This window comes from Argopecten irradians, chromosome 5 (genome assembly GCF_041381155.1).
Source record: "Argopecten irradians isolate NY chromosome 5, Ai_NY, whole genome shotgun sequence".
In the NCBI taxonomy this organism is placed as follows: Eukaryota; Metazoa; Mollusca; class Bivalvia; order Pectinida; family Pectinidae; genus Argopecten; species Argopecten irradians.
Genome location: NC_091138.1, coordinates 24,623,904 through 24,648,148, shown reverse-complemented (window position 1 = coordinate 24,648,148; position 24,245 = coordinate 24,623,904). Strand labels below are relative to the sequence as shown.

At 36.0% G+C, this 24,245-nt stretch overlaps 1 protein-coding gene across 3 annotated transcripts in view; it reads left to right on the top strand.

Moving 5' to 3' along the window:
- LOC138323316 (serine-rich adhesin for platelets-like) overlaps window positions 1-24,245 on the top strand; it is a 37,197-nt gene that overhangs the window by 6,068 nt on the left and 6,884 nt on the right. For all 3 annotated transcript variants that reach the window (XM_069267841.1, XM_069267840.1, XM_069267842.1), the window contains exons 2-13: window positions 2,799-3,022; window positions 12,416-12,508; window positions 14,442-14,576; window positions 15,112-15,225; window positions 15,737-15,816; window positions 16,204-16,309; window positions 16,611-16,668; window positions 16,784-16,878; window positions 17,010-17,171; window positions 19,395-19,551; window positions 21,036-23,000; window positions 23,933-24,067. In XM_069267841.1, the coding sequence (XP_069123942.1) occupies window positions 2,849-3,022; window positions 12,416-12,508; window positions 14,442-14,576; window positions 15,112-15,225; window positions 15,737-15,816; window positions 16,204-16,309; window positions 16,611-16,668; window positions 16,784-16,878; window positions 17,010-17,171; window positions 19,395-19,551; window positions 21,036-23,000; window positions 23,933-24,067 (3,274 nt within the window). In that variant the 5' untranslated portion in view covers window positions 2,799-2,848. The remainder of the gene's footprint in view (window positions 1-2,798; window positions 3,023-12,415; window positions 12,509-14,441; window positions 14,577-15,111; window positions 15,226-15,736; window positions 15,817-16,203; window positions 16,310-16,610; window positions 16,669-16,783; window positions 16,879-17,009; window positions 17,172-19,394; window positions 19,552-21,035; window positions 23,001-23,932; window positions 24,068-24,245) is intronic.

Sequence of the window (24,245 nt, the reverse complement as noted above, 5' to 3'; positions counted from 1 at the left end):
TGACAGTTAACTACTGGGTGCCTGTTGTGTGTAGGTACATCACCATCTACCTGGCATCTACCTTTGTTATCTACCTGTCTATACTTGACCCCTCCTCTAGCCAGGCTTATCAGCTACCTGGACCCGTCAAAGCTGAGGACAGCTGCAGTGTAGCGGCCCGGACAGACCCCCAAAGGAATATCAGGGTTACCATTTGTGGACCTAACACCTTGTGGCTTAGGTAGAGACCCACACTAATCGTTGTGTCAACCATTTGATAAAGTTTGTTATTCCTGATGATAGTAAGCTGATAAGACTTCCATTTGTTACCAGGGACCAGCTGAAATGTCCAGAAACTTTAACTTGACCACCAGTACACCTGGTAACTGTATAGTACTCTACCTCAGTCTTATCACACCACATAGTTGTACAATATGGGATGTAAATCAGGTTTTAATTGGATTTCATTATTTAATGGTCTCAGAGTGACTTAGTGGTGATTTATGTATCACTTCACATCCAGGTGAAAACAAACTCATCATTTAAACATTAAGGGCAATCAGGCAATTCTATAAGTGCTCTATTTGTGGTATTGCCTAGTAATGTACATTATCATAGGTAAATAGTGTCTTCTTGATTATCTATTCAGTAATCATTCTCTAGATCTATAGTGTATTGTTTTCAATGCGAGCACTGATGTATAATTGTCATTTTAATATATAAGTCAGTAATAGGTAATAAAATACCTGGATTAGCTAACCACAATTAGGCACATTTAAAAGATCCTATCACCTAAAGCTGAAAAATATATTTTAAGTGGCAATAAAAAGTGTCGGAGAAGAAATTAATGCTATTTAAGGGAAGTAATATATTGTATCTACAGGGTAAGGTCATACCTGGCTGGGAGACAGATAGAAGGGTTACATCAGTATCACATCAACCTTTAATTTGACCTCAGCTCATATTGTACACGACCTCAGGTTACATCAGGGGAGGTAATTGTCCATGACGGGGGAGGGGCTGGGGAAGGGATTTGGGGTTGTGTCAGCTCTCTGTGTTGTTGGGTCTATAGCTTCATGTCTGTCTCAGGTAAATGTAGACATTTATACCTGATCATTAAGTAATAAATGACATTAATCTAAAGTAAAGTATACACCACCTTTCCTGTTTATTTGTCCGTGACATGTAACTCATCATTGTTACACTTGGAAATGGCAACACGTTATAGTATCTTTGCTTCAAACTAAATACAATGACAATTAAGTTCCATGATATACCATGAAAAGCATGGCCAGGGTAGTTTGGATACAGGATAGACAAAGTTTGCTATTATTAGCTAGACTTTGAGGTTAATGGAAGTGGGATTTCTTTGTTACCTGTATTATCTTTACCTGTAAAAGCTGCTGCCATGGCAATAAATTAATATCGGAATGGGGCTGCAGGTAAAAGCATGAATAATGACACTCTTGGGAAATAAGGGAGAAATAAAAAAGGCAGGAAGAACGAGCCAAGTTTGGATCATCAAAATGTCAGTTTTCATGCCTAACAAGGATAGCTCTTTAAAAAATTAAGAAAAAATGTAATGCTATGTTTCTTTATAAGTAAAAATTATGACCTAATTGACATGGTATTGAGATTACTCAGAAGAGCTGGTGGGTATTTGCACCTGTACGTGATATTACAACTTTTCTTTCATTACCTATTATGTATAATCAAGTAGCGTCGGTCAGTGATCTAGAATCAAGGAGACAAATTACTATGTATTACGGTGTTTAAAACTCCTAGTATTCATGACCAAGACCGATGTATGTTAGATGTGTAATGTTAAAAGGTAATTACGAAGGGTTGAGTAATAAATCTACATAATGAAACTATTTGTATACATGTCGATCATTGAGCTGTCGGACAGGTATACATAGACAGACAATGGCTTTCTTACAATACCGATCAACAGATCAATATCTGATGTCAATAAAATTAAACTTACGTCCTTCGTATTCTTATGTATCAGTTTCAATGATCAGGTTTGTTTATATGTTCAGTCAGTGAAAGAGACCCGATTTGACCACAAGAATGTCCATATGATGGTCAGTCCCTAATATGTTTATAGTCAGAATTAATACCCCAATGTTAAGTTTGATTTTCACACTTAGTAAACCTTGGTTGTAATGCGTACTTATGTGAAAGATTTGTTTGACGAGTCTGTAAACATGGCTGACTTTGAAGATACATGGCTATAAACACGGACTATCTACATAGTATACAAACAACCAGTCAGGTATGACATGTCAATATTTTCGTAAGAAAATTAAAAGAAAACATGGAGCTCCTTCCTGATTAAGGCTTGATGAATAGTCTGTACTGTTGATTCTAAACAAGTATTAGGTAATGATTCCTAGTCGGTGTTTAAATCAGCAATTGATGTTTTGATTGTCATACGCCCCCAAAGAGTCTAAACTGGTAAGCCGAAATCTCTAATATAAATGATAAATATCGTTCAATCACAAATTTTGAAAGAACGCCAACAACACGTTGAAAATGGAGTAATTCCAAATTGCTAAAACAAGATAGCCATGCAGTTGTACAGGTTTTTATATCTTTTGATTAAATTGGCACCAATGTACAAGTATATATATACCAAAACGTTATTTTATTTAATAGTGATTCATGGCATATACATTAGGCTTCAGGAACAGAAATCAATAAATGATCTAATTCTTCCTATTATATAGGGAAAACCCACAAAACCTTTAAACATAATTTCTTATCTATAATATGAAGTTCAAATTCAAAAATGTTTTTTACTGTTTATTCTTTAGGGAACAAGGTTGAGACTATGTAAAGAAGACCTACAAAGATTCATTACATCATGGACAATTCAGGTCCATCTTTTCCTCACGGGGGACATGCCCCTCCCCAACATTGGTTTGACACCTGGGATAACCGTGGAAACCAAAACACTTCATCATCATCAGCCCTATCTGCCAAAGGTCTCCGCAATGCTCCGGGAGAAAACAACTGCTTCCTCAACAGTGCTGTCCAGGTAAGTCATGGGATTTGTTTTTTATAAACACATCTATATATTAGTATATCATATGATATAAAAAATATGTAATTATAATGTATATCAGATATTGAGTAAAAGGGAATTATAAATATATTCCTTTATAACTGAAAAAATAGTAATTAAAAAAGAATGACACTTAAGTGCATTTTAACATTAACACAAAATTTATTGTAATGATACAAAAAAATTAGAACTGAAAATTATAATTTTACGTGTAGGAAACCATTAGAATACATGCACTACACCAATACCATAGACTTGACATATTGAAATCCATAGTTGATGCCATGAATAATTCAGAAACAATTACCCAGATAAAACATGGACCAGCCTACCTAGAGCTGTTGGTGTCGTTTCCAGACCGGTTTACCTGGATTGGGACGTGCGTTTCCAGGGTGTTTCGCGCCCTACACGGGCCATGAAGTTTTATATTGATGTTATTACTAGTTCTGCTGAGTTATCAGCGTCATAAGGACATCAAATATTTACACAGATGACAATCTCGTAGCACCAAACTCTCCAATAAAATGGATACCTATAGACGCAATTAAAACAGCTCTCGTGCCGTCAACTTCATGTACCAATTAATCTAACTGGGCGTTACCAAGGGAACCCCATGTTTTTGGTAGAGTGACACTAACAGTTCTTTGCATAATGTTTGTATTCCATGTATAACATTCTCTGATGCATTCTTAAAAACTTAATAAGAACATGCTTCAAAACATACAACATTAATTCTGACATTTAATACACTAGCAATATAGGTATAGAAAAAGCTAATTTTAATTTTGATGCCATGATAATTAAAGCCCTATAATAAATCATATCAATTCTGTAAATTCTTGGCAAAGTAGACTAGAGTCAAACCTGTCTATAAAGACCACACAGGGAACAAAAAGCTCTTTATAAACAGCCATTACACATGTACATGGTATAGATTGTTTTAAAATTGGTGAGATGGGACCAGAAGAAAGTGTTGTACTTAACAACTTTATACAGAGGTTGTCAGTAAGAAAACAGTCTTGAACTGTGAAAGTGTGGAGGCTAAGGACTATTGAAGCTGATCGAAAAGAAGTCTTGATTTATCAGACTGACATTATGAAGTCTCGATTTATCAGACTTAGAACCAATCAGACACCTGGTTTATCTACGATATTCTGCATGTCAACAACTCTTATCAGCAGGACATGCTTTCTGGTCGTACACCGGTCACACGGCGACTACATGTACACACGTACTACGTACATCATGCAAGAGCAATTAACCTGACAAATTATAATGGCCGCACTCAGAGATTTTACGGCTCGTCTGCTCCTATTTACAAAACAGGAGATTTATTGTTTATTCCTTGATCGGCTCAATCAATATTATTGTCCTCTTTTGTTTTGGGGGGGGGGGGGGGGGGGGGGGGGGGGACAATACGATAAGCAAATACAGACTTAAAATGAAAATGGTTTCAAAGTAATATCAAATATCATCAACAAAGCTGAAAAATAAGAAGTAAATGATTTGATAAAAGATGTGTCGACTTAGATAATTAAACTATTTGTTGTTTTCTCACTTTTTTCCTTTGTTTTTCCCCCTATGTAAGGGTACCTAATGGATTTAAAATAACAGATAATTAAAAAAGAAAAGTGATACAAAATCTTGTATTAAAATCTAATATTTATTATCATAATTCTGTATGGACCATGAATCGGTTTAAGTCTTTTTTTTTCAAATTGTTTACTTTTTCCTTTTTTTCCCTCTATGTAAGGGTACCTAGGATTTAAATAACAGATAATTAAAAAAGAAAAGTGATACAAAATCTTGTATTAAAATCTAATATTTATTATCATAATTCTGTATGGACCATGAATCGGTTTAAAGTCTTTTTTTTTTCAAATTGTTTACGTTATACATATTAGGTCAGTTGATTAAAGTATAGATATTGCGCTTCTCTATATATTCATAATTAAAAATTGAATCAATAAACAGCCTGGATTGTGTACAGAACCTCTTGGTCAGCCTGGATTGTTTGACCAAGGACAAATCTCAATTGTATTCAAGCACAACACAGCCACCTGTTGACACTGTTTTTGTGTGGACAACTCCGTTAAGAGTTTAAAACCAAAGAAATCTAAATCCTTAGTAAAACAGAGAGAATTCAGAAATACGGCCTTATACAATAATAGACAAACAGTACAGTGTGAGGTTTATTTGGTAGAGACCCCAGGGCTTGTGGTCCTTTCTAATGACCACAAACCAGGTAAGCCAAACGGGCAGGTGTAAAAACATGATTTAATGCCAAGTTTAGACACTGCATTATACCATTGTGATACATGTTTTCACGATACTGTCCCTAATGAAAGACTCAACTCATTCTAGACAGCCTTTGTAATTGGAGTGGACACTGCTTGACCAATGGGGTGCAGATAAAAAGTTAACTTTCGGCAGATGGTGTTGGCCTTCTGAATGGGGTATTGGGGAGGTAGTGGTCGAGAGCTACATCCAATGCTTCAGTTAGCAGCTATAGATGCACTTGGTTAATCCGGTTGATGCTTCGTCCAAATCTCCTGATTGTATCCAGACATGATTGTGTGCTATTGTCTGGAATACTGTTCCATTGTCCCGGTTTGTGGCGTGTACCGCTATCAACTTACACCTGATTCCAATACAGGTATTGAGCGTCCTGAAAGCTCGGACAATGACATATTCATTAGTTACTCCTCAATGCTCGGTCACCACTTTTTACCCTCCATAGTCAGACAACAAAACAACCATCTGGTCAGCGGAACGATAAAAATCAAACCCAACTCCTCAGAACAATAGTCTACCTTAGAACTTACCTGGCTGTATATTGTTCTTCTGTAGTTGACAACAGATGTCTTAGTATATTGAACGTAAAAAAACTTTTGGATCATGTAAAATACCCATACATCAAATTTTGAAGAGTCTTAATAACACTTGTTGATGTCAGGCAGTATAATGAAGTGTGCCAGAACAAGAAAATTGATTTAAAGTAGGCCCTATAATTGTTCAAGCTATATATGAACTTGCTTTTATCCAATTATGAACTTTAGATTACCTATAAAACTATAGGACTCAGTAGGCTTATTGTTTATCTTGATATGTTTGTGGAATTAATGAGCAAAAAATATTATTTATTTTATTTCACAAGAATTATATATTTTTTAAAATTTTCTTAGCACTTACCAATATCTACTATTTAAAAATATGAAAACATGGCTAATTGTTTTTCTGAAATATGTTTCTTTTTAGAAATTGGCCAAATTCTATCTGTCACACTAAACGGGTATAATTATGACAAGATGTTATGTATGCTTATAGACTGACTGAAACATGCGGCGACTAGTGACCTGAAATATGTACATGTGTCATATTTAGGCAAGTTTACAAGTTCTTGCTTAACATGATCCAACACCTGTGCCACTGACATCATGGAAATGTTTGATTTTAAGCTACTTTTATGTAAATTTATATATTGATTTGTAATTAGATCTTACATCTTATCGTGATGACCTATCAAATATTCTATATTTAACATTCAAGTTCTAGAGCCTGGAAACATATGTTAGTATAAATTGCAATGACTTATAGCTACATATATATAGAAGGTCTTTTTGTATAAAAATATTGCCATTAATTGCTAAAAACGCTTGACACTTCAATGTCTGTACATATAAAACCAAGTATTGCAACACATGAGCAGGAACTGAAAATGTACAGAAAGAATGAGAAACATTAAGGATAGGTCCAATTCACAATCTATTCAATGGTTTTTATAACTTTCTTGTTACGCCTAGATAGTGTAACTATATCATTATCTTGTTTGAATGTGATTTAATGTGCTATGTTATTTATTTGAAATGATGATTTTGTAGTTAACCATTTATTAATTTGATGAATTTTCAAGTGTTGAACATGTATAATTATCACACAACAGTGACAAAATCTACCTGAAGTATAGTTTTCTGAAACAGACTATACTACGTAGGTATATAGTGGAGGACAAGGGATAGGTAAAAGCTAGCTGTTGTATACTATATATGTACAACATATGCCCGCCTGATAGCTCCGCTCAGGTAAAATATGACCAGGTAGGTCAGAGTAGTATGCAAATCTGGGTTTTCCACCTGAGTAGGTAGTAGATGGGATTTTAGGTGGCAGACCAGCTCCATATAGCAGATGAGTGTTACCCCCTTAGGGGGGACCCTGGCCAGGAAGAGAGATAACCCTAACTAAATGTGTTAAAATCTCCTAGACAACCAGAATATACTTATATAACCAGTTTAGTGTGAAGTGGATGTCTTTCTGCTGGAGTAGGTTATAAGGTTTAATTTACACAAGAAAGCCAGCCATTGTCATAGGTGTGTAAGGGTCCCTGTCACCATGTCTATTGTCTCCCTGTCAAGGTGACATCCATCAATATTGGTTCTACACCTCCAAGTCAGGAGAGTGCTTTCCTGTTTGCCATGGGAATTTCAACCATTACCTGCAAATATACTTGAGAATTATAACAATAATGTCAACTGCCAGTCAATTACCTTACCAGCCTTAATGACTCAATTAGCAGTCATCATCAGACATAATGCAATATTGATACAAGAACATAAACAAAACTTAGCAGAGTTTTTTTTTTCTCCAAAGAAAACTAATTGAGTATAAATTAGCATGAATTAAACATTCCTAAAAGGCTTGTTACAAGTCCCTGTGGTACTTGAGGAAATTTATTCCCTGCGATGACATGTGACATTCATTGGCATCAACACTATCATATAACAAAGTAAAGCCAGTAGAGTAAGTGACTGTGGAGACAGTCACTGGTTATAGTCCTGATTACCGCAGTAGACACTTCCTACTGCCCCGTCAGATCTAACCATCTCTCCCATTTATAATTTACTGATAAAATTGCTGTTTTAAGTTGGAAATTAAAAGTCAGACAAGATCCATACAGGAAGTTCCTATTGATCTTAGTTGTTTGGTCGTCATTATCGTCAATACCTGGTTATTACCTGTCGGCTCATCGTACAGGTAGACCAAACCACAGCAAGATACGCAATCAGTGAACAGCTGTCAGCCTATGATTTAATTTGTTTCTAAGCTGGTCAGCTTAATAAAGGATGATGATGCCGAAAGCCAGAAATAGGCATTACAAATGAATTGACCAATACTTTGTGCCATTAGAACAATAAGCTCGAAACATATTGATTTGTCATCAATGATTCTATCGGGGTCCGCCCTTATTACTCACAGCGATTACAGAAACAAATCATTGTTTATATATACATTGTCGCCATGGTAACGTTTTTTATCAACATGTTTAACAGGTGGCTTATATCAATAGTCCTATCAATATCAAATTCATTTATAAAGAAATAAGTCAGCAGCAATTAAATACAGAAACTGTAGTTTTATTGGCAGACGATATTGATACACCATAACAAACTCATCGTGAAGCGATGAACATGGCTGCGGGGGTTTCATTTCAGATATCAGGGTCTGATGTAGATAATGTTAGGATCGTGAATCTAAATGTGGGGCACGAGAGCTGAATGTCTATAAATCTTGTGAAGTCCTGGTTGACAACATAGGCCCGAGGACACAGTCGAAGCCTAACAATCTATTTGTCATTTTCATACCTGGGACTTTGTTACCTGCAGTCATATGGTTCTCCACTACTCAGGACCTACAAACTACACTACAAGCCTGTACAGTCCATTAGGTGTCCCGATTGACCATTAGTGGACAATACAGTAATGATCTAAAGGGGAGGACATTAGGGATAAGTTATTAGTATGTCTGGTAGATCCCAGACAATCCAATTGATAAATCACTTGATTAGCCCCATAAATATTGGCTCAGGGTATCTTCCTTTGTTTGTCCTTCTTTATGGTTGTAGAATTATTGTTCCGTACATCATAATGCAGACTGTTTATAGTCGCTATAATCTTCAAATTCATAAGCACGATAAATGTGTAGATATTAATATAAAATTTGGAGTAAATAATTATTGAAATTGAGAAATGCTCTTCTTAATATTTAATTAAAAAACAACTGAACAGGTGAGTTTTGAAAAATGGGAGCTTTTTATAGACGATAATGCTCTTATCAAAAATTGTCTGTGGACATGTAAAGGATTTATTCTATAAAAAGAGAAAGGATGTATATATCAAGAAGGGAAGTCTCACAAAAGCCCAGGATCGCAGATCATTAAGTTCATTCCACTTGGCAGCGACCACAACTTTGTTACTACCTGCTGTAATAATATCCAAACACAGGTAGACTGATTTATCATGTTATGTTTTTTTTATATGAGTTCCCATACGAAAACACAGGTAATACCAATACACTACTTCGCGTCCAGGTGAGAAACTTTAATTCTGATCCCCCCTTAACCTCGATCGGTAGACGTCCCTAAGGCTAGGGTATACTCGAGGAGCCTGCCAACACACTATCAAGTCTACTGTATAACTAACCTCAGACCATTTGTCTACACAAAGTTTACCGACTTGTACAAACTCATCGATTCATAGCTGTCATTTCCGTTTCTATTTTATTTGGGCGTTAGATAATGAAATATGGTGGAGAGTATAAGTAAGGATCAATATCAAAACAAATATAAATTTAATGATGTAGGTTTCGTATATTTATTGAAGTTTTTTTAATCTCTTTCTGAATCTTAATTTTGGCTACATTCCCCTCTCTTTATTTTAAAAGACTTAATATAAAGAGAGGTTGTGACTTAAAATATATTTCAAAGAGAAAAAAAATCTGAATTAATGTCAAACAAGTCCTAAACATAAAAGGCTATATCTGGTTTCTATATGAGACTGCAATAAGAGACATCTAAGGAATGTTTATGGTCCTTCAGTTTTATCTAAGTATTGTAGCCAGATGGAGGACCGTATCTTCCTCAGACTGGACAGAGGTCAGATTATTGGCCATCATGATGGGGTAGAGGGAGGGTTACAAGTGGTGTCGTTTGAAGGTGATAATAACATAGACTTTATTAGTCTGTTCTAAATCACTTGGCTGGAGTAGAGTTTGTGTTTCATGTCACTTGAGTCCACTATCTGTGTTTTATGGTACCTTAATATAGGCCAGGATTACAGTGTGTATTGAAGTACACCTGTTAGTAAAGTGGTAATATAAATCAACATTCAGTCTTAATTGGATAGTAACAATTCATAGCTAATATGTCATAACCTACGATGTTAAAAGAAAATAATTAAACCTTAATTGATTCTAATTAGTGAGAAAAACTAAGGACCCTTATTCTATTTTCTATTTCTGTAGTACTATAGCTATAGTATTATATTTCGATAAATAGTAGAAAAATGGCTGTTCATTTTAAATTTCATTTTGAAGTGTAAACCAAATGTAATTAATGTTGCGATTTTATAGTTTCCGGGTGACTAAATTTGACTTTCTATGTAACCGACTTCCTGTGTGATACAGAACCGTGGTCTTATTTGTCAAGGTTATTGTGGTTGAGTGTTTTTTTTTATCAGCATGGCCGATTTCCATTTCCTCGGTTAACTTGTATAAAAGCCCATGTCTACACATTAATATTAGCCCCTTGTCAGACTGGGCCCTGGTTGTGGTACTGTGTACCTGTCCTCTTTTGGCGAGATTAATCTCCGGAAGAGGGGCCACAGAAGGGAAACATCAACTTGGAGGGAAAAAAAATACTTTTCATTGCGAATAAAATCATTTGAGAAGCTTTAATTACTCATACATGCTAGCTTGAAGATGTGATAAAAATTGCCCTTGCGGAAATGGTTGTTGTTGTCATCGTGACGGGGTCATATGTTAACGGTACATGTTCCGGAAGAACCTGTGTTTTATGTCCTAAGATTTGGGGGAGTGGGTGTTCCTATTGTGTTAAACCCCATGACACCTGGCTAGATTTACGATAAGTGATGCTTGCCCTAAGTGGGCCGTTTCAATTCACAGGAAGTCGATCTTTACACAATTTCTAATTCATTTTCAAAAAACTGACCCAGTTTTTATTTTGGCCTTGAATCAGCAATTTCAATAGAGTTCTTTTTAAATTTAAATATGACCAGTGATTATGATAACTCAATATCTCGCCAGCATTTGAACAGTTACAGTATTTAGTGGTGCAGGGTATAGGTGCTTTGACAGGAAATCGTGGATCTGAATATGCAATGGAGTACTCACTTCAAGTCGTAAGTTTGTAATGATCAAATATTTATTTATTGATAATTTTAATGAAAAACATTATTTTGGTCATTTTTTTCAATTCATGTATACCTCAAATTTGAAATATGATGATAATCCAATTGCAAGAGAACAGGTTAAAACTGCATTTATGCATTTAAAGCCACTAAATTTGTATAGCCATTGTGATAAGATACAGAATATTTAAATTCGCTAATTTTTCTAAAGTTTCATAGATAGGGAGTACATTTGTATTTTTTCTCATCAGCGTGCTTTGTTCTAGCATGCTCAGGTGTGACTAATCTTCACACCTGGATTCCATTGTAAATAAATAGGATAGAGGCGATGTAATGAAGCCATGTTTACCTCACCCTGTGGCAGGAGATGAGAAGAGATTGGACATGGGTATCAATCTATGGGCAGACAATAAAAGTCAGGTAGGGCAGTGTTTGGCGAGTGTATTAACGGAAATACTGGTACCAAATCCTATTTCTGTTCCCGCCATTATCACAGACTTTCATAAAAGCTCCTGTCAGGTGTGTTGGAACCGTTCTGGAACCAATCAATGTTTGTATCGATTCTCTGACTGCCGGGTCGTACAAGCATGGCTTTTAGATTCATACAGAGAAGAAATGATAATTCTCCGTTTACCTGTCTGTCTGATCAGTGCTGGGCTGGACACGACCATCAATTATGGATGCCTGTCTTTGTGTAGGTGCACTGATGGAGAGGCTTACCACAATGAGTCCGGCCGTAATTCGTCGGGTGATGGAATCAGTATGATTAAAGGGACATTAAGGCACCAGGTTTCTTTATAAAAAAATGGCTACATGTTGACTCTCCATGACATTATGGAGACTGTTCTGTCCTCAGGAACAAATAATGTTTGACACGACGACAGTTCCACTCAGAAGACTTCTTTTGTCACCTATAATTATCTATTACCAATGATCAATAGCGTATATTTAAAATCTTGTACATTAAATGGTCATATCTTTTGGTAAATGAGTAAGTAGAAAAAGTCAACCACAGGATGCCAATTTAACAAAGCAGGAATTATGAACAGTTGATTAAATTTTAATTATTATACTTTTAACTGTTAAACATTTATCATGAAGTGGGGGGTCATATCAATGATGGTTATAATGAATTTATATTCAAAATTCATTTTTTAATTTTCAGGTTTTCTGGCACTTGGATGTTTTCCGAAGAAGTTACAGACGCCTCACGGGTCACTTATGTATGGGCAACTCCTGTATATTTTGTGCACTAAAGGTAGGTAACACAGATACTTCTTTTGTAGTTTTAAGAAGTCTTTGACATTTCTATTGAAGATTCAATGGAGAAAATTTTACAAAAAAAAAAAACCCCACAAAAACCATTATGTAAAAAGTTTAAAGTGATATATAAGAGATGCTTTTTCTCGAATGACTCATCTAAAAAGTTGGATCTTGTCTAAACGTTACATCAAGCAAACTATCAATTATTGTCACTGGGTTTTAATTTCTGAATCAAGTTCAAGAAATTTTATTGAAATTGAATAAAAAGCACAAAAGAAATAACAAATAATATTGTTCAAATATTCAAACAAAGATAATTGTGTAATGATTAACATTTCAATTATTGACATTTATGTTTTTACATAATGACTGGATCCTTAAGGATAAAGAGATCACATGACAAGCCCCTTTAAAAACTGTGTTGTAAAATGTAACGTAGTTACAGAGTGACGCTAAGATTATACCTGACCACTTTTCAGACTTTTAATTGGATTTAGTTCTCTACCTACAAGCGGCAGTATAATACCGTTGGAAATCTATTGAAATCGGTCAACCTGTTGTGACTCGTCGATAACGACTGGTTACGACAGTCAACAGAACCCTATTTGCAACTCTTTCCCAATGAGGTGGCTCTAGTGTAATAATACAGCTCAGTGTTTGTCCTTGACAAGCCGGCGTCAATAGAAATGAAAACATCGTCTGTAATGGGTGAAAATAGTATAGTACTGTAAACGTGAACGTGTCAAAACTTTCTAGACGTTTTCTTTACGATTCAATTAATTTTTTCGATTTTTGGTCTTGATTTATTTCTTGTTCATTTCATGTTTATATTAGTTCACAATAAACATTCATATTGTTTGGGTATTTTTTTATTTGGTCAATTTTCGAAATTTGTGCGTGACTATCAGTGTAATGGTGCGGTATCTAAGCATCACACTTTTGGACGCCAATCATTTCTATAGATCTGATAAGACCGGGGCAGTTGACATTTCAACGTCTTTCTTCATTAAAGTTGATGAGATCCCGCGTGCGAGTTGTAATAAACGACTGTTTGATCTTCCTTATTTAGATGTCCTGTTAGAGTTTATGGTCAGTGTCCATTGTCCATTTTATATCAGAGAGACACGTGCCAGCGGTACCTGTAAACCTAATCTGCGGTCTCCTCGTCCTGGTCTGCCCACTGTCGGGGACTTCAGATCTGTGGTACTGATATGTATGCTGGTCTCACTGTGAAGTTCCTTTTTGTACCCGTTGAGCCAGTCACCACAAAACATGGCTTTAGTGCACATTAGAAACATGATGACTCATACTTTTAAAAGAAATTCTGTTAAGTACATCTTAAAGCCGATACTATTCTTAAGTTGTTAACTTTGGTAGAATTCTATTTCTTTATTAAAAGGTAGGTTAGTATATTATCTGATTCAAAGTACACAAACAGTACACAAGTCAACCTTTAATCCTTTAAATCCCTCATTCATTTGGGGTTTTAATGAGCTGAACTCTCGGCTTTCTAAAGACAAACTGTGAAATTTAATTATAATCTAGTCTAAGACTTTTGGTGGATCAAGTTTCTATGTTTGTGATCAAGCGACACAGGTGTCTAACTTTGAAGTGGTCACCAACTTTTAAACTTCAATATCATGGATCCTTCAGAAAACCTAATCAAGATTTTTTTTACATTTACATGTGATAGAGACAAGAAATTGTCAGGTGGCCTACACACATGTTTAATACAATCAAATTAAAATCCTCCAATTTTATTATCCCCCAACAAACTTAACACTTACAGAATGATGGACCTGGATATAGATAAATCTAGAGAAGAGATCGAGTTCTACCTGCCCAGGTAGATAGTCAAAACCCAGGTGTGACAATGCCTTTGTTGTAAATTGTATAGCCCATTTCACACCTGTGTGGATTTGTTTCAGGTGATATTTACCCAGTTCCAGTACAGTGACCAAGCCTCCCTCCCCCCTGATACCCTGAGGAAGGCGCTGGCAGAATCTTTTATCAACCAGCAGCGTTTCCAGCTAGGTCACATGGACGATGCTGCCGAATGCTTTGTATGTTACTTTCCAAACCTTCATCTATCTCATCTATATATGAATTAAATGTAAAGGATATACCCTCTGGTATTCATGCTACCTAATGAAACTTGTGTGTGTTGTAAAATGTGAAGAATTCTATTAAGAAAATCTTGAAAGGAAAATAATATAAAGATAGCAGATTTTCTGAGATCTTGCATATTTTATAAGAGATGACTCGATATATATATTAAGTGAATATCTTGCGAGCCTTTTCTTTCTTTTCTACATTTACAAGAAAACCTTATTCAGAAAATACCTGTATAGTTTCATATTAGCAGGAGTGGAACATAAAATATGTATAAGAACACTGTATTTACAATGCAGATTTTTGATCATAGAAAAGATGAGATGATAGTTTCATGAGAAAGTCTACTGCATTATGCTCCCCCGTGGTAAAAACCTGATAATTTTGTGTCGATGTATTCATAGGTCAGCAGATAAGTAGTAAAAATGATAGCATTACCCTTATAAAGATGATAGACATTAACCCATATATGCTTTTACTTTGCAGGAGAATATCTTACGTCGTATTCATTTCCACATTGCGAACGCCTACAGCGAGGATGCGTGTCAGGCCCCACACTGTTTGCCCCACCAGAAATTTGCCATGACTGTTTTCGATCAGGTAACTACCATCTAAACAAGCTTGAACTTCCGTCGAGATGGTTACTTTGATCGGAGGAAAATAAAGCTATGGTGAAGCCATTAAAACGATATTGATTTGTGGTCCGCCACCGATCATTTTACCGTATTTATAGTCTATTGATACTGATAATGGCCAATCACCAACAGGTAGCATGGCAGCAGGGTAAATCATTGTTCTTCTCAGTAATATACTAGTGTTACATCAGAGCTTACCGGGAGACATGGCTTATCCATTTACAATGAGTAAACCCCCCACTGTCTTTCTTACCATTACCTTCTATTTGGTCGGCGGAATAATAATTTACAGCCTGCAGTTAAAATGCAGTTTACTTGTTGCTATCTGAATCTGAAAATACGTAGAGAGAGGAATATAATTACAATATTGCATAATGTTACTGAAATGAAACCAGAGATTCTTAAATATAAATTGAAAAAACAAACATGGTAAGGTTTCGTTGAAATTGAAATTTATGTGTGTTATCTTATTTCAGATTGTGTGTATTTGTGGTGCAAGCTCTGAGCCTTTAACCTTCCATGAATTGGTGCATTATATTTCTACCAGTGCATTAGTGTAAGTAATCTGGTAACCTGTTACGTAACTATGCCAACAATGGCAGACGACACACTCATTAACCGCCTAAGCCTTCGTTTTTATACGTTCATTACACCATAAACAACATTAAAACACGTAACCTGTGTGCTCCTAATCAAGCCACAGATGATAACAGCTAGTTTTATGCTTTATTTTGCATTTGAATGCCGAGGAAATGGCATGAAAAGGATTTTATCTGTTTGCATCCTCGCAATAAAATGAGACTAGTCTGCTATTATTACAAATCGTTTCCCTGATTTCCTGATATTAGTACCCTCTGTAACCAGTTTATCGCTGATGCAGGTTCTGCAGCAACCTGCAGATGAATAATTTACATGTAAATAATGATCTGCATTTTATCAATAGGTCTCAATGTCGATCAATGCAAGAAACAGGTGATATCCTACATCCGGACAGATTTGGCCTGTTGCTAAGGAACGCAGGCGCTGTCGGCGATATTCGTGACTGCCCGGTAAGATTAACAGTCAGAAATAAAACTTGATGTTATTAAAACTTTAATACCACATGTTTAGATTAAACATTTCCCTTTCTTATCACATAGTTTTTAAAACAGATTTGAATGCTCAAAAATAGAACATTATTTTTTTTCTTTTAATTTTTACATTTCTTCTGTTTTATGCTTATAGAACATTTTGCAACAAAAAAATCAGTGAAATATGTAATCTTTTTAATTAAAATTCAACTTCTGAAGTAAAGCTTTTCTAATAAAACTGAGAAATGAAAAATTCTTCAAGACTATTTTTATATTTCAGGACTCCTGTGGTAAGAGAGTTCAGATCAGGCGAACCCTGCTCAACTGTCCTGATGTTGGTAAGTCAACTTCATAGATCTTTGTCTCATTTATTGGCTGATGTTTTTTTGATTGAAGTTAACTAACTTCTGACTTGATTATATTGTGAATTTCATTCTTATCTTTTTTTAACAGTGAGTATTGGTCTAGTTTGGGAGACGGACCGACCAAATACCGACATGATCAGCGACGTTGTTCAGAGTATTGGAACAACCATACTCCTTCAAGACGTAAGTAAACTATCACAATTAAATTTTCCAACTTCAATTTAAATAAAATTTAATGAAGAAATGATGAATATTTTTGTTGTTGGTCTTGGAAAGAAAATATGAACAAAATTGGAATTCTGTATTTTTTACAGGTTTTTCACTCTGTAATGGTCAAAGGAATGAAAGACGTTTCCAAGTTACCGAAACTCCAGTTGTCTGCCCTTGTTTGTTACTATGGCAAACATTATTCAACATTTGTCTTCCATACCAAGTTGAATGTTTGGATTTACTTTGATGATGCTACAGTGCGTGAGGTAAGCAATTATTCACAGTTTATTTATATTTTATAATTTACGTTTTTATGTTTTCTGCTGTTTGAATGACAAACGAAGAACAAAAATTAGATGACGGAATCCATAATGGCTTTTGTTAAAGAGGAATAGGTGCATCAAACACAGAAATAACTCCCAATACAAATAATTCCCCAACATAACCATAGTTGCAGTATATTCTGGCAGGCTAGACTTTATGACGTGAGTTTGAAGGAATCTATATATAAATGTCCCTGGTGTTAGGGACAGCTGCTCTTTAGCTGTATACAGAGCAGGTAATTGTCCCTAATTCCTCCTGCATCTATTACAATGAGACATGCACAGGAGCAGACGGAACACAAAGACCTATTCAGGCCACATGTACACCTGATCACACCAAACTGCATGTCTGGCTGCAGATCAATCAACTGAAGGAAAGATATGGAAATAAATTGAGTGATTGTACACACTCCATCAGATAACTCACAAAGAAGCTTGAACCACAGGACGTGGCTGGATTACACAATCCACTGAATGTTTACTTGTAGTCCGTACCCAGCTAGTTTTACCTGTATTCACACTTAATGAGAGAGTCTTTCCCATACCTGCCTTTAATAACAGGAGAGCTTTTCCCATACCTGTTTTTAATATCCAGGTGTACCGACAGTTACAGAGGCAATCTAATTAAACAGAGGCCATGCATCTGCATGTCCGATTACATGTCTGTCTGAAGTCTGCAAGACATTTCATCCATGTCTTCTTCGTGTAAAAATGTTAATTCCGACAAAATATGTGAAAGACCATTGGCAAACTAACAAATCATCCGAAAAGCTGATTCCGCAGCTTCTAGACTTAGAAATCTTAAAAAAATAAATTGGAAAAAATATTTGGTATGTTACCTCAAAGAATTTCTTTCCTTAGTTAATTACTTCTATGCATTGGAATGTTATTAGCTAATAGAATATTAATAAATTGTAGAGTTTTCTCAGGCATCACAAGTAGACCTGAGAATATCATAAAGGTTAAAATCATTATTACCTTCTGTATATATCATGTTTTGTAGTTTTCTTTGGAAAAAAAAACAAAACAAAAAAAAACAAAGAAAAACCTGGGTACTTAAACAGAATGACAAAGCAAGATTTTGAGATAAGAAAAGAATGCAATATTTTGAAATTTAATAAAATAAAACAATTGTTAATGCAATAGAGACTTGTATAATGTTACATTAACTTAGACAAATACAAACAATTAAAGTATAGAAATCTAAACAAAACCTCAGGGCTTTTCTGTCTACAGTTTGATACACTATATAGAATGAGAGAATCATTGTGTATTTGTTTTGTAATTGAGATGTGGAGATCTTAACGAGATACCTGTGTATTACCTGAAGAAGTACATCATGCCCTAACATAACAGTTCTAAAGATAGCCAAATATATATCCTGAGGTGGTTCTTATTCCCGTTTCTATTCCAAGTAAAAAGTATTGACAAAGAAATATAAAAAAATATTTTTTTTTAGTTTTATATCATATGTTTGTTGTTTAACTTCCTTCTTCCTAGATTTTGTACTCTAAACTATAATCTTAATAAATTACCTTGTATGTATCTGCAGTATAAATAACTGTGTATCAAAATTGTCACTGTGTGGTTTTATAATAGCTAACTATATATAAATCAGTTCATAATAAAAGGCAATTGAAATGATACCAGAGTTAAAACTAAAATCATAATAAAAACATTTGAAACAATATTAGCTTTACTATTACATACACCTGGCATCGTTTAACTTTATTTAACTCTTAAATGATCCCTCAAAATCCTTCAGAGTTAGAAATATCATTTGTATGATCTTCAGTACGTGGCAGATTGATTCAGTATTTTGTATACGTTGACATCACGTACATACATTTGATATGCGTAATATCGATCAGTAATGATATATCTGTCTCGGATCTAACGATGACACATCCGTTTTAATGGGTATCTATAAAGGTTCGCTTAATGAGGTACAGGGTGACTTGGTGTTGTGTGTGTGTGTGTGAATGATTTAAGGTGGGAGTCTCAATTAATATATACATATATTCACAATTAATATGTACATATACACATCTATTAATTACTGACGGATGACACACCTTCGGACACATTCTGTAGATGGTTGTGGTATTCGTATTACATGCTTCACAACAGTAAATGTAATATTCTGGTTTTATTTTTCATTGTCAGGTGGGACCGAACTGGGACGATGTTGTAGAAAAATGTTGTAAGGGACATTACCAGCCCTTATTGCTATTGTATACCAACCCTCACGCAAGCCCCATCGCCACAGAAACAGCCCCGAAAAAGCGGGTCATGGCCCCTGGATTTTCCACCCCTGTAAAAGGTTTGTCTTTAAATCTTCAACCTAGTTCTACATTGTTCAGAATACTTTAATTGCTATTTGAGACCGGAGGCTGTCACAGATCCATGAACATGTTTTGTTTGGGTAATTTAAACAGAAATGTTTAAAGGGCTTGATAAAAAAATGTATGTTCGTACAATAAAAGATCTTTTGTTGTAGTCATAATTCTCTGTGATATGAATACCTATAATCTTTTTATTCATATTTCTATAGAGGGCTGAAAATCTTTTGGAAGCTTGTCAAAAGATATGTTTATGACAGCTAATATGACGGTGTTGGCGTGAACGAGGGCTAACAATCTGGGTATAGCTCAGATTTGTATACAGTGGTCAATTATCACGCCATGAAGAATTAATCTTTTTAACATAAAGCCAATTGGATTAATTTCAGAAAAGAGACGATAATCTGTTTGTTTAAAAAATCTGGCACGCTTGTCAACTAGCACAATAGTCTTTGGCAAAAAAATGATGACTCCCTTCTTTTAAATGTTAACAATCTTAATCTTAGGATTTATTAATTTGTCCAAAAACTCTTTCTTTATCTAATGAAGATTTTTGTTCACTTGTTATCATGTGAATTACATTTTGATAATTGTAGGTGAAATACATTTTAAAATATTACTGTGAAATGAAATTTGGAAGTTGTTTTTAAACATACAGGGTAGAAAAACATGTTTGAAAATGGTGAAACTCTGTTTTTTTTATGAAAAGATATATGTTATTGACAAATTTCTGTCTGTCATATTTAGTGTTTTTACCTAGTTATTTAAGGATTGGACATGATCTAGTGGCGTTCACTATCCATTAGTTGCTGTAGAACCTGTTTAAAATACGACAGACTTAATGACTTCTGCCAGCTCAGGTGACAAGTGTGCAAACTCTTTCATCACGAGATAAGGCGCACCTGATACAACCTAATAGGACAACTCAACAATTATTGTATATGCTTAAAAAAACACAGATATTAAAAAAACTAGATGAAAGCTGTTTCAGAACTGGAGTGTTTTATCAGTGCATATAATGACTGGAAACCAGTATTTTACAAGCTCTATAAACATCAAACGAATCCTGTTTAAGCTCATATTTATTATGTGTTTTATATTAATTTTGATGGGGAATTAAGGAAACAAAATTGAGGGTGAATTTTTGAAGTTTAGTAAACTATAGTCCCGTGTCAGTAATTTGATGGTGTTGTATAAAAGTCCTGATGCTAGTTACTGTCTATGATAAAATACAAGTGACTCTTGTTATTTATTAAATAATTGTGATTTGGAGCGAAAATTTTGATATCTTAACATCATTGTAAATTACAAGCCCTCTTCATTTTCAATCAGAAATGATACATTTTATTGCTTTTGTTACTCTGTTTTGGATTCTGTCAACCAATTTTAGTTGACCCTGTAAGGTCAAAAATATGGAAAATGTGAAAATATCATTATTGAATTTCTGGCTGTTTTATATTTTCAGTTCCTGCTGAGAAAAAGCCAGAATCACGACACGACGGGATGAGACGGTCAATAACACCCAACCCGGACGGTCCTGAGGCCGCCGTCCCGAGTAACAGACGTTCTACCACCCCCAACCCTCCCAGTTCTACAGAACCCATATCTCCTGATACAGAACCTGGTGTAACCAAGAAACAAGTGGAGCACCATCGTCAACACAGCTTCCTCATTGCTGTCACAGGCAAGACAGGACGGGCAGCAGAGCAGAATAAGTCGGAGTATGCCGTACCAATGAACAACACGGCTGTGAAGCATCGTCTGCCAGGAGGTCAAGGTCAGCCGTCTGGTTCTGAGCATGAAGGGAGAAAGCAGCGACCCAGTGACCTTCAGCTTCAAAGACCAGAAGATTCTGTAGATGGATACAATTATACACTGTCCACTCGGGATCAGTATCGACGTCCGTCTATAAGCAGTCCCGACCATACTGGGAAACCACTGACTCCTAACTTCTCTCGCGGTGATGTTCCACTACGAAAGGACAGCTTCAAAAGAGGCAAAGACAAAGTTCCAGTGGATGTGATTCGATACCAGGTGCCCCGAACCTCGTCCACATCGTCAGACTCTGATTCAGTAGGACAAAGTGATCACAGTTCAGCTAACCAGAAGTCGGGCTCTGTCCAGTCAACAGCCCCAGTTCTTCCTCCAAAACACCGTCGAACTCAGTCCATATGTCATGAAGATGCCCCTCAGAACTTGTCAGCTGACCATATTGATATTCGCCAACATGTTGTCATGAAGCCCAAACCTAGTGGAGTGCACAACTATGAAAATATAGAAAACGTCGCACATACACCTGTTCAATCGGGTCTTGCCACACTACCGAGGAACAAGAAAGGTAAACCTGCCCAACAGATGCCACAGGCAGACAAAGCTTCCCGTACCTCGTTACACAACAGACAGGGTGCCCAGTCTGGACAGATGGACAGACCGTTCCATGGCAGACAGAACTCTATTGGTGGCCAGACAGCTCACAGCCGAGAAAGTTCCACTCATACCCTGACCGATGACCGTCATTCTAGACAGAGTTCCATGGTCAGTCAAACTTCAGAGACACCTGGCTCGGCCTCACAAGGAAATGTGCATAGTGACAAGTCTAATACCCAGTCCAATGCTGATGGCCATTCAAGGAGGGAGGTGACAAAGCCTAGTGTTCCTGCCAACAAGCCACCAAAGCCTGCCAAACCAGAAAAGAAGCCAGTAATAGCTCAGAAGAAGAAATCATCAAATCCACCACCACCTCCTACAAGGAGGTCTGAGCTCAAGGACAGCAAGGAGGACCACAAGAGCTATATAAACAGAAACATAGTGGAGAGTGTGTTACACTACCAGAACCAGAAACTGACCCGTCAGGGCTCCAATATCAGCAGTGTCAGTCAGAGTAGTAACACCAGCTTTGACTCGGACAATTCCAGTGTTAGGAGTCACAAAGATAGTAATACAGAGATCCTGTTTGATACGTTGTCCCTGGACTCGGCTCACCGAGACTCTGGATACGGCAGCAGCGACAGGAATAGTTCTAGTTCTACAGGAAGTACAACACTAGACCCCTACGCACAGTATTTCATGAGCAAGAGCATGATTCCACCAAAAAACCTCAACACGCAATGTGTGACAGAGAATTTGAAGAAATTCATCAACCATGGTTATGATGGTGACCGTCACTATGGACCGACCGCCTACACTGTTGGTTCTGTTCACCAGGGTGGTCCGGTGACTGTCCAGCAGACAAAACAAACCTTTCCTCCCCCTGACGACAAGTACAACCCGGATCTGAACTACAGCCATGCCAAACCCAGTGTAGAGGCAGTTAAACCTCAGTACCCAGTAGTGGACAATGGTCATATGTCCGGCAAGTCTATGGATCCAGCTATGGAAAGAAAGCAACTGTATGATCCTGCAATTGTCAAGTCCCACACCCAAGGCAAAGGTAAGTACAATCATGAGTGTATATCAGGGTGTCAAATTAATTCTTGAAAGTCAAATATTTATTTCTCATAAATTTTAAGGTTCTAAAAGACCTTGATATGTCTCTTTGAAATGGTGTTGGTTATTGGATGGTATTTTTAGAATATATTCAATGCCATGTTATTTCTAAACATACTAATATATTAATTTAGGGAGCGGGTGAAATATGGTCTTAAATACTTCACTGAATGCTGGCTGTCTGTCTATCATATGAATAATTAAAGGTAGACATATTGTATTTTTAACCTGTCTGTAATTGGTTCCCTAGCTGTATCTATTGTTATGGGGTATTAAACCTTTAATCAGCCACTGTATCTAAAGGATTAGCATGGTAATGGTACATGGTCTAAATACCCAAGTCCCCAGTGAACTCTGTTCTCTTAACTTATTGATGTAGACAACAATCGGTAATTTTCTACCTGGAATCACACCAGGATAAACAGGTTGTTTGTAGGTTCAGTACATAAAACGTTTTGCTTGGCTGGTAAGGTAAATTGGCTCTAGTATGTGTAATCGACCATATATAAAGACTTCCATTAAGAAGAAAGTTAAGATGAAGGGGAATGTATATTAAAGAACAAATATAAAGTAAATCTTTATTTTCACCCATGCTTTGCAAAATCGATCATTTTGATATGCATTTTTGTCAGAAGACTGAAATATTCAAAATATTTGCTGAAATATCATCAAGATATTGAAATATGAAGATCATGATGATATATTTATCCTGTTGCAGGTGAACCAGTTATTTTTTTTCTCCACAGTTTTCAATTTTAAACCTATCAAAATCTTTTAGAAATAACATTTAGGTCAGCGGGAATATTATCAGCTCTGTTTGTTTATTATTGACTGTTTACTCTGTTTATTTACCTATAAACCTACTCTGACCTTCAGGGAACCAAGTCTACCATATGACCCAGAAAATGATGCCTCAGGATAGTAAACCTATACCAGGAAACAAGTGTGGCCCCGAGGGATTCAGCAATACTTCAAACCAGAAATCAGACAAGCCTTCTGTGTATCATGAAGGTACGATACTCTACCTGTACTGCGTTTCCATAGTAACCATTCCTTGATAAAAAAACGGAATTCAGGGGAAAATCTACATCAGAACAAGAACTCTGGTTGAAAATAAAATGACAAATCTATATATTAACATGAATATTAGTAAGTGATATATTTCTAAGGCTCTTTTGTTAAATTGTGT